Here is a 10,285-nt window from a genome sequence, read left to right on the forward strand (position 1 = left end):
CAGGTTCGAGCCCTGCTAGCCTCGTTTTTTATGATTTTAAAATCGCATCAAATAGGCGAATTGGTGCTGAGAATCGAGAAAAATACTCTCTCATATGAGGAATTTACGCAGTCCTCGATGGCCACTTCCTCTATATCAAGGTACACTTTCATTATTTTACTTATTTTACAAGCACCTCCAAGTCAAATATTCTTCAGTCTCTTTTTTTGTCGCTATATTCTTTACAGCATTTGACATTGCCAGAAAACACACCATGCATTGCCGAGTTTATCCGTGTTAAGGGAGGTTCGACCATTGTAGCGAGCATTTTATCCCCATTTTTGTATCGATACGAGATTGTATATTCGGTACTTGATTTAATTTCGATATTGTTTGAAAACGACAAACTTTGCAGCGGCATTGTCCCAAATGCTTCTGAGTATCTGCCTGCAATTATTTCTCTGTACGAGGAATTGGTATTTTAAAATCTTTATAGCTAGAATCAAAATGGCCTTCTGGAAACGTTGTCTATTCTTGTTACCCGTTTGCTAAACTCCTCGCCCTTTAATCCAAAGGAGACAAAGTCGCTTACATTTTTATCGCTAAAGCTGGTGGAAGAATTTCTATTGATGCAAAATTTATGCGACATCCATCACCAGGAAGCATTGTCGTTCAATTTTGTTGATCGTTTTTACATTTCTTTCGGCTTTTTTTCCTCTTCCATGATGGCCATAGATTCGGTGGTTGTAAAAGTTAAAAATTCCGAAGAAAAGGTGAACATTTCAGAAGTTGATGAGTATGTGGCAGAGCTGCTGCCATTGGCCTTGCGGTCCAGCCAGGAGCTAAAGAAAACATTTGGTTGTCTAGCTTTTGAGCCCTTCTTGTGTCACCTACAAGTAATGACATCTCGATTTATTGCCTCCTTAGACCGTGTTTTCGATGGATGGCGAGTTTACAGAGAATGTCTTTGATTGCATATGCGACTACCTTGTTGACGAGGCGGTTAGGGATCATGAGCGCTTACGGCTTGTAGTCACCACTGTTATCGATCTTTTCAAGTATGTTGTGCCCTAACTTTTAGGCTATCCCTTTCTACTCAAGACAAAGAAAAGGCATTTTCACAACAGGAGAGGCTTCTCAAGTTGTTGTCGTATTGTTTAAGCCCCCCTTTGTGTAAGATATCTAAATCTCTAAAAGAGCTGGGGCTATTTTTCATCAATGAAGGCGGTCTAAAATATTTGTTTATTCCTTTGTTGTCTCCTTTCTTTTTGGGGTCTGAATTGGTAGATGGGGATCTTGATACCGGAGACGAAGATGGAAGCATCCAGGAGTATTTCTTTTGCATTCTTTTTTCGTTGCTGACCAACTTGTCGGATGATGCAACTTGTGTTCGCCGAATCACTTCCAAAATTACTGAAAATAGCTTTGTAAAACTGAGACGAATATTTGAAATCAGGGAGTACAACCGCAATTTATTGCAGGAAAAAATGGCAAAGCTACAATATGAAGACCCCACCATTGATGCTTCCCTGCTCGACCAAGGTTCATTTGTGTTGCAGCTGATCGACTGCTCACTTTTACTTTTGATATCTCATAACGACCATGATAGTACGCATTCTGAAGAACCGCCCTCAAAGCAACCTCGGCACACCAACGTCATCCTCGAAGCTGTGGCGTTGCTTATGCAAGAGGGCTCTCATCAGGTAAATGAAATATATGGCACCGTCAAAGGTAGGAGTTGACCTTTAAATTACCCCTCGCGTAGAATACATAAAAATGTTGGATAGTGAAGCTGCTTCTGAGCTGAAAGAATTTCTAACATCGATAATCAAAACTTGCAACTTTATTGATCAAGAAGAGCGCACTTTGAACAGCTAGCTGCCGCTAAACCTGAATTTACAACATGGCCAGGCAAAAGATCGCCGTTATATGAAGATTTAATTAACCAGTAAATTCGCTGTTTCTATTAGCGTTGCGTTGATATGCCTCAAAACATGTTTTAAACGCCAGGACTTCGGGCTGGCATTTACGCCAGTCCTTATGATCGTAGTAGCATTCCAATAGGGCTTCATTCAACTCATTACATCCGGTCTTGTCTAGTGCAGCCTCGTATGGATCGTCTTCACTTTGAGAATGATCTCGAACGCCGATTCTAGGTTGTCTCGCGTGCACATCCGCTCCTATTGGAGTAAGTGGGCATGCCTGATTGGGGATGTGATCCTCCATACTATGATGCGAAATCAAAAAAGAATTTCAAGTCCATCTTGAGGAGCGGCTCAAATTTAAAAGCCGAACATAACATTTTAATTGCACTCCAAAAGTTGCGGACCAAACACAGACGGCAATACGACTTTTGATCAATTATCGATGTCCTCATTCATTGATAAATTTCTTTGTTTTGATTTGCTTGTCCCCTGGATTTTATTTTAAAATGCCAAGCGTTTGCCAGCCGCAGCTTATAACGCTAGCACACTCGTCAACCACATTTTGCCAGCTAGAATATTCTCTTCAAGCGCTTGCAATGGCGTCCACGCTTCGTGTCAAGCGAGTGCTTCAGTTGATCCATCCATCGCTCCAGAACGGCTTTGAGAGCAAATCCAAGGTATGCCTCTGCCCTTCAACAATAGAATACCCCTGTGGTCTTGGAAACATGGATTCCGGAGTCGCATTTCACCAATGCGCCCTCCACAAAGGGGCTAGAAGATGAACTTATCAATCCGCACTTTCAGATTTCAGAGAACTCATTGCCAGGACTTCGATTCTCCGTTGGAGCGATTACGCTACCCAACCTGCTGCCATTGAAAGGCATTTATTTGCTTTGGCTAACCAAAGTGCAGATGGCATTTATTCTGGCCGTCTTGTTATGTGCAAGGCTGCTGTTGGGCGCTCTTTTTGTTGCTCTAGTGCAGATGAGCTGAAGGAGATTCCAGAAGGATACCAATCTCTTTTTATTGATGAAATGCTATCTAAGGAGCCACCGTGTATGCGGGACGACATCCATTAAATTTAGATTCGCTCGCTTTCTGTTCTGAAGAATCTATTCCGGCTTCCGTCGAGTATGTCATTAAAGATAGACAGCTACTTTTACCGCTCTATCTTGTGGAGGTTGAATGGGATCCTCAAGAGGAGAAACGATCTCGCCAGGTATTCCAGCATGTGGGATAAATGTAGACCCTTTCGTGCGAAAACTGCGAGAAAGCAGAGGCCGTCATGTATTGCCAAGCAGATACAGCTCATCTTTGTGCACTGTGCGACAAGGAGATACATGCTTCAAAGCTGGCATCTAGACATTCCCGAATGCCACTTGAAAAGGTATTTTTTAACGGTAACGCCAGGGCCTCCATTGCATCGTCAACTGCCGCTTGCATCCAGAGCGTCTTGCAGAGTTTTTTTGCCCCACCTGCCATGTGGTTGTTTGCCTTTCTTGTAAAATGATTGGTCACCATTCCAGTGGCGATGCAGCTGAGCATCCTTTGGTTTCCGTTCCAGAAGCATATGCCTCCGTTGTTTCTGCTTCCAACAGCCCAGACCCTATCATCGATGAGGGGCGCAAATCGGTTCTTAAGCAATTCAACCGCGTCCAAGCAAAGGCAGAGGTTATCCTTTCAAATGCCTCCCAAATCAGAGAACAGCTTTCCAAGGCATACAATTTGGCCCTTGCGGATCTGGATCAACAGATTGCTAAAAAGGTAGTGGATTTTCCCTTTTCCTTTTTCCATTTCTCATATTTTGATTTGCTAATTTTCAGCTGAGAGTCCTTCGAGGCGATGCTTTTCTGTTTGGCAGACTGCTTCAAGGTCTTGGAAGATCAGCAGAGTTTCTGCGCTATTTAAAGGTTGGAAGAGATGCGCCTCTCTTTTTGCTTTCTTGGCACCATTACTTGCAAGCAAAGGTGTCGATGTCTGTTATTCCTGCAGCCCACTCTTCAGCCGTTGCCAGGCCAACCGATCCAAGCCTTTGCCCAGATACGCTATTGGAATTGAAGGGATATTTTTCCATCAATCCCATAAACTCACTAGCTGCTTCCTCGGCAACATTAAACAGCCAAATAACTATGGCAAAGTCTTACCATTCTGCTCTGTTAAAGAAGGTGCCGGACCAACAATCAGAAGGTGCAGACAGAGCCCTTTTTTCCCACCATTAAGTAGGCGGTAGCTATATACACCAAGGCCAAAGTTTTGTTTCAAATAAAGGTAAACTTTGATCTTTTTATTCGCGGAAATTATTGTTGCAATCGATGGATATTCTTCGGGAGAGGGGGGGGCATTCAAATACTATATAAATGTTAAACAGGAGGCGCTTGTGAACACGAGCGGAATAAACAGCAATTGGCTCCAGACGTCGGACGGCGGGTATTGTTCGATTTTGCGCAACAACAAAATATTGAAGATATGCACGATAACACGGCGCCAACACAGCCAAAAAATTTTAGCAACATAAAGACGACAACCCAGAACAGGAATACGGCGCCCCCAACAAATCCTATCAAGGGGTAATAGTGCATTTTGGACTTTGGGACCCACCAGATTGGCTCTGGTAAATCGGAAAACTTGCCAACTGTATTTGTGATGACAGCATCCACACCGAGGCACCATGCCTGCGAGTAAAGATACTTTTCATTGAGAACATACATACACATCCAGAATGGCTTTGGCTCTTTAACAGCATCATTTTCAGATTTTGTTGGATGCAATGCTAACGAAGCCTTTACCTTCTTCACCAGCCCACTCCATCCCTTTTTCCATGCCTTGAGGCTTTGGGTGGGCGGTGGCAGGCCACGCACGCTTCGGATCGCTTGAGTAGAGACAAAATACTCCACATTCAGCCCTTTGCTTGAGGGCGCCGGGAGGTTCCCCATTAATGCAGCAGACTTGTCCCCAATTTTAATTGAAGCTTCTTTTTTCTTCGCAACCGATCCCCCCTTTGAAATAAGATCGGCAACCTCATAGTTAACGGCTGAAGGGGACGCTGGAAACGCATTCTCTAGCGAAGGCTTCACATTGAGCAACACCACCTGGGGCGAAACATTGGGAACGGACTCGATTACAGATTGAACGAGATCATTGTGCTTGCCCTTAAAGGGATGGTCCTGAGCTTTTGGTGAGCGAAGATCAAAAATTATCCTCTTACTGGGATATTGGACGAGAAGCTCAAGAACAGCCTTGAATGTGGGGATTTTTTCGCCCTCCGTTGCACCCAAAAGAGTTAATTGTTCCAAATCTTGCATGGAAAAGCTTTCGGCTGCATTTGAGCTTCGATCTGAGAATACAGATCTGATATTTGTAGTTCTTAATAGCAAATCATCGTGAAAACAAAACGGAATTCCATCATTCGATATTGTCACGTCGGTCTCTATGCCAAAAACCTCTGAATGCTCCAGTGCAGCCTTGAATGCAGAAATGCTGTTCTCCGGAATGCCTCCCTCTGTCAATCCACGATGAGCAAATAGCTTTGGCTTCGGGGGAAGTTCATCCCCGCTGAGAAAATGGGCAGAATCGAACCACAGCGGGAGGGATGAAAAAAACACGGCACCGCCCCATATGACGAACGTCCCGACTGTCAATAGACTTAATACTCTGACTCCCCTGATCGACATAGAGCAAGGAGGCGACCTTTCGTTGGGATTATATTTACATGCATGAGACAGGGCTGATGACCACGCTAGCAAAAGCGGAAGACCAGCAACGGCATATAACGACTGAACAACGAGAAAGGTTGGCGGAAGAAAAGATTCCAACAGTCGCACAGGCGCCATAAATAGCTGCGGTGCAAACCGCCAAACCAAAATTGGAGCAGCGCCAAGGGTGGCAATCAAAATCACAATGTTGACGATAAAATGAAAATATCCAATTGACATCCTAATTTTGGCTGCATGGATACCCGTAGCATTTTCATTTCTGGGCCTCCAAGAGGAAATCCAAAACTTGCGAATCGGGTGAAAGTAGAAAAGCAGACCCGTATATGCCCAAAAAATCCAAATTGCACACCAAATCAGCGAAGCATACGGCAAGGGATACCCAGTAACGTATCCTGTGATTGCATATGTAATTTCGTTCCAATCGTTTTTCAGGGAAAAATAGAAGAAATTCCATGCGCTAAGCACGAGAAAATTTACGGAAATCATAATACATCCAACAAGATAGCATATGGGAATATATATTGAAGCGGGGCTTAGAATGATGGGTGCTTTTGCGTGTTTTTTGGCGGCATGTTTTGGATCTGGCTCTTTTTTTGAAGAAGCAGCGGGGGTGTCTTTTTTTGGCTCGGAAGCTGCATTTTTCGATGCCGATAAAGAAATTAAGGGGATTTCCTTCTTAGGCGAGTTGCTTTGAAGTTCGGAACTTTCCGGTATGGCATATTTGCTGTCTTTAGGTTTAGGGAACAACTTGCTAAAAGGATTCACAACCATGGCCTAGTGAGAATGTCCGTGAGCCATCGCTATCTAGAGAGACATTGCAAACAATTGGAACAAAGGTGAATTAAATTTAAATTCGGACGAATCGGACAATTTTGGTGAATTTATTATTCGACCAATCAAATGAAATCTTGACTATCGAAGCCATCGTCGTCGGCAGCATCGTCTGCACCCAATATCATTGAATCCTCGTCCTCGTCGTTCTCAGAATTAATATCGGAATCTTTTTGTGAACTTTTCGACTTGCCGCCTTTAGAAGGATTTGCTCCATTATCGCCCTCTTTGTCGCCGATGGAGGAAAGTTGAGTGGCCATTAGGCCTTCTGTATATGTTTCCTGGGGATAGCGCAGGGCACTTTGAGCAGATCCTTTTGCCTTCAAGCAAAAGACAGTTCTTGAGGCCAGAGTCTTTTGGGGCTCAGAAGTGGCATAGACGTTGGAAGTTGGCTGTGTCAAAAGAACCCCGTCCTCAATGTTGCCCTTCAGTATGCCATCGGATATTGCCTGAACAATAAGAAATTCCAACTGCTGTTTAATGGGGTGGTTATTACCTCTTTTTCCGAGTTGATATGCAGCTTCAACGCAATATCACCAAGAGAAATGCGAGAATACGCTAAAGAGACCAAACGCAATCCGGCTCTAATCACGCAGTTTCTCAATCTGAACGTAAAAAAGGCTTGGCAATACCTGACGACAAGATCGATCAGCTTATCCTTTTCATAGTTCAACCTGAATTTGGACATTGTCTGCTCGAAAAGCGAAATGTCTCCCTTTCTGACAACTAATGATAAAGCTAGGCACTAGAGACCTTGTACCAAACTAAAATATGGCTGCAGGGATTGCTCCAAAATTGTGCTCTTTTCAAACAAAGACCGTTCTGGAAGTTCTCCAGCCAAAAGAAGCACGACCACAAGTAGCTTTTGCACCGATTGCTGGAACCCAATGGCAACAGACGAAGACTGAGGGCCACGTCGGACACTTTCGTTTAGCAGATCTGCCGCAACATGATAAGACCCTCGCACGGCATGTATGAGGCCTACCATGATTCAAAAGCTATGGAATACCCAAATAATAAAGATGGCGAGCATGTTGATTATTGTCTGCCTTTTCCGGGAATGTTGTTCGGGACACAAACGCAGCTGCTTGTTCGTAATCATTTAGTAGAACGTAGCAACGAAGAATAAGATTGATCAGTTGAGCTTGACAAGCCTCGTCTCCGCGAACACAAAAGGATCTAAATGCGAGCAGCAGATTTCTACAAAGTAAATGGCCAATTGTGGTACTTTAAAAGAGGCCTTACAAGGCCAGCTCTTTCATATGCAAGCGAATTTAAATAAAATAGCTTTGCCGAGAAGGTGTCAAGTTCCCTGCGATTTACGGTCAATACAAATTTTGAAAGAAAAAAGGTAAAAAGGCATGCCTTTCTATTCAACTCCTTGGAGGGGTTGATCTTCTGCATGTTTAATAGGCTGAAGGACACCAAAAGACCGAGAAATAGCAGTGACCCACAGAACTTTTCTTCCGATAAATTTCCGCTGACCTCTTGATCACCAAGTCCGCAGAGTAGAAACTGGACCGAAGAACGGCTCAGTGGAAGTTCATCAGCTAAACATTAAGCAAAGCCGTGCATACTGATTTCCTGTAAGATTTGACAAAGTTTTTTGGGGCAATTGAGAGTAAAAATCAGTTTTTTCAAACTGTACAAACCGGAAAGAATTTTTGCCATATGATCTTCCTCACATGAAAGCATGTAAAGGTCCAATTCACAAAGACAGTGGCGAATTTCTACCAATAAAGCAAAATAGGGTACCTTTAGCGATTGCCCGTTCGATATTGGTATCACCGTTACAAGTTTCCCCAGCAGAGCAAGGGATATTTGCGTTTAACGGTGGAGCGTCGTTAACCGGTTTCATTTCAACAACACAGGCGGAAGACATCACGAACTTGTTAAAATTGAAAATTTGGATTTTAAATTTTATTGATCAAACATATCCCATTGATGAATCCGCGTCAGATCAATTCCAGCAAAGCAGTTCGAAAAGAAATGGCGAAAAAGCCTGTTGAGGAGGATCGGTCGCCAGCACCATTGCCTTTGGTGTTGCGATTCTTTGGGCTTGAAATCCCTTGGCTTTCACTGTCAAATTTAAAAAACTATTCGTACAAGTCGAAGGATTATTCCTTTATCGCCAATTATGTTTTGAAGCATTATTGGAACTGGGCTGCAGAGTTTTTCCCCATGTGGATGGCGTAATTTTTGCGTGCTAATACATGTAGACCCAATGTGATTACGCTATCTGGGTTTTTCTTTACCATTTTTGGCGTGGTTCTTTTGTCGATGGTGTCGCCTGATTTGAAAACAGAAACGCACAGCTTTGTATATTTCATTTTTGCTCTTTGTGTTTGGTTAAATTCGACATTTGATAATGTGGACGGTAAACAGGCTCGACGAACCAACTCTTCGTCCGCACTTGGGGAATTGTTTGACCACGGCTGTGATGCGCTGTGCGTCAACGTAATGGCGGTCTTTCTTATCGGTTTAGTTTGTTTACGCAATGCAGATCGCCAGCCTTGGCATAGGAGGGGATCTGTTTTTCATTGGCTTTCCATTGATTCTTGTTGCTTCGTTTTTCCTATGCACGTGGGATACCTTCCATACTGGATGCCTAAACCTGGGATACATTAACGGACCTACTGAGGGAATAATCATCAGCGTTTCGATGTTTCTAACCACGGCTGTCTATGGTACGGCTCGTTTTATGATATTAGGAATCTCCTTTTGGAAAATGCCCTTTTATACGTTGACCTATGGGCATTCGACGCTTGAATTGACTCGCCTAGATGCGGCTTACTATCTTTTAGTATTTCTCTTTTTTACGTATCAGCTTCCGTCTTGGTAAAAAATCTCTCCTTATGTTTAGCATCATTTCTGTGATTTTGAAGCGCAAGCCCTCATCGTCGCGCCTGGGAATACTTTTGTCGCTGTTCCCGATCCTCTATTTTTCGGGGTGCTTTTTTTTCTGGGCCAGTGGCGCATATTCTTTGGCATACGTTAAATACCCAATAATTTATATCTGCTCGTTTGCACTTGTTTTTGGAAGAATGACCACTAAAATCATTTTGTCCCATGTCACGGCATCTCCGTTCCCCTACTTTACGGTTTTGATGATCCCCATCGGCGTGGGCTCCATTTTGGCAAACTTTTGGAGCAGGTAGAGAGTTCATCCAATGCTTGATTTTAGGTTTTTGGAGTACGAACTTTACTTTTTGTTCGGCTTTCTAATATTTGCTCTGCATGCCTACCTTCTTTGGGCATATGCAGTGATAGTGCAGCTATGCAATTTTTTAAATATACAGTGTTTTCATTTAAACAAACAAAATAAAAATTGAACTTGTCGCATTTGCAAGAATGTTCTGGAACACTAACGCCGTGCATGCATAAATTGGGTTGAAATTTTGGGTGTTTGCTTGTATCAAACATCGCTACGAAGCCGGTCCCGTTTGGGGGTGTGCTTTGGGGAAAGTCCTCGGACGGCCGTGTTTCACATGGTTTCACTGAAAGAGTGGCGCTTTAATTGCGTTTGGTGCCTTTGGCATCCTCTCGTCATATTGATAGTAATGCGATGGGCGGAAAGTGATTTCTGCTAACTCAATGAGGCTTACTTGGTACAAGCCATTTTTAAAAACCATTTTTTGAATGATGAATACAATTAGTTCTGATTTTTGATGAACTTCAAACCGAGCTTTTTAATTCTGACATCCCTCCTTTTTATTGTTGCCTCCTAAATAGGTAGATAAGTGCATGCATAGGTAGACAAGTGCATGCATAGGTAGACAAGTGCATGCATAGGTAGACAAGTGCATGCATAGGTAGACAAGTGCATGCATAGGTAGA

The 10,285-nt window shown here is 43.2% G+C and overlaps 6 protein-coding genes across 6 annotated transcripts; 3 read left to right on the top strand and 3 right to left on the bottom strand.

The window, feature by feature from the left end:
- Positions 1-918: 918 nt before the first annotated feature.
- Positions 919-1,728, top strand: DI09_145p10 (uncharacterized protein; the record flags this gene model as incomplete). The annotated part of the gene is made up of 3 exons (XM_013383653.1): positions 919-1,037; positions 1,061-1,682; positions 1,711-1,728. The coding sequence occupies 3 exons, from the start codon at positions 919-921 to the stop codon at positions 1,726-1,728; spliced, it is 759 nt and encodes a 252-aa protein (XP_013239107.1).
- Positions 1,729-1,920: 192 nt separating this feature from the next.
- DI09_145p20 (uncharacterized protein) lies at positions 1,921-2,205 on the bottom strand (the record flags this gene model as incomplete). Its single annotated transcript, XM_013383654.1, has 1 exon — positions 1,921-2,205. The coding sequence occupies one exon, from the start codon at positions 2,203-2,205 to the stop codon at positions 1,921-1,923; it is 285 nt and encodes a 94-aa protein (XP_013239108.1).
- A 637-nt stretch (positions 2,206-2,842) lies between these two features.
- On the top strand, positions 2,843-4,123 carry DI09_145p30 (uncharacterized protein; the record flags this gene model as incomplete). The annotated part of the gene is made up of 5 exons (XM_013383655.1): positions 2,843-2,960; positions 2,990-3,123; positions 3,151-3,291; positions 3,315-3,668; positions 3,728-4,123. 5 exons carry the CDS (start codon positions 2,843-2,845, stop codon positions 4,121-4,123), a joined length of 1,143 nt encoding a protein of 380 aa, XP_013239109.1.
- A 141-nt stretch (positions 4,124-4,264) lies between these two features.
- Positions 4,265-6,388, bottom strand: DI09_145p40 (uncharacterized protein; the record flags this gene model as incomplete). The annotated part of the gene is made up of 1 exon (XM_013383656.1): positions 4,265-6,388. The coding sequence occupies one exon, from the start codon at positions 6,386-6,388 to the stop codon at positions 4,265-4,267; it is 2,124 nt and encodes a 707-aa protein (XP_013239110.1).
- Positions 6,389-6,513: 125 nt separating this feature from the next.
- Positions 6,514-7,710, bottom strand: DI09_145p50 (uncharacterized protein; the record flags this gene model as incomplete). The annotated part of the gene is given in 5 exon segments (XM_013383657.1): positions 6,514-6,921; positions 6,945-7,193; positions 7,209-7,429; positions 7,458-7,648; positions 7,694-7,710. 5 exon segments carry the CDS (start codon positions 7,708-7,710, stop codon positions 6,514-6,516), a joined length of 1,086 nt encoding a protein of 361 aa, XP_013239111.1.
- A 682-nt stretch (positions 7,711-8,392) lies between these two features.
- On the top strand, positions 8,393-8,644 carry DI09_145p60 (uncharacterized protein; the record flags this gene model as incomplete). The annotated part of the gene is made up of 1 exon (XM_013383658.1): positions 8,393-8,644. One exon carries the CDS (start codon positions 8,393-8,395, stop codon positions 8,642-8,644), a length of 252 nt encoding a protein of 83 aa, XP_013239112.1.
- Positions 8,645-10,285: the final 1,641 nt, after the last annotated feature.

This window comes from Mitosporidium daphniae, assembly GCF_000760515.2.
Source record: "Mitosporidium daphniae strain UGP3 chromosome Unknown contig-145, whole genome shotgun sequence".
In the NCBI taxonomy this organism is placed as follows: domain Eukaryota; kingdom Fungi; phylum Microsporidia; genus Mitosporidium; species Mitosporidium daphniae.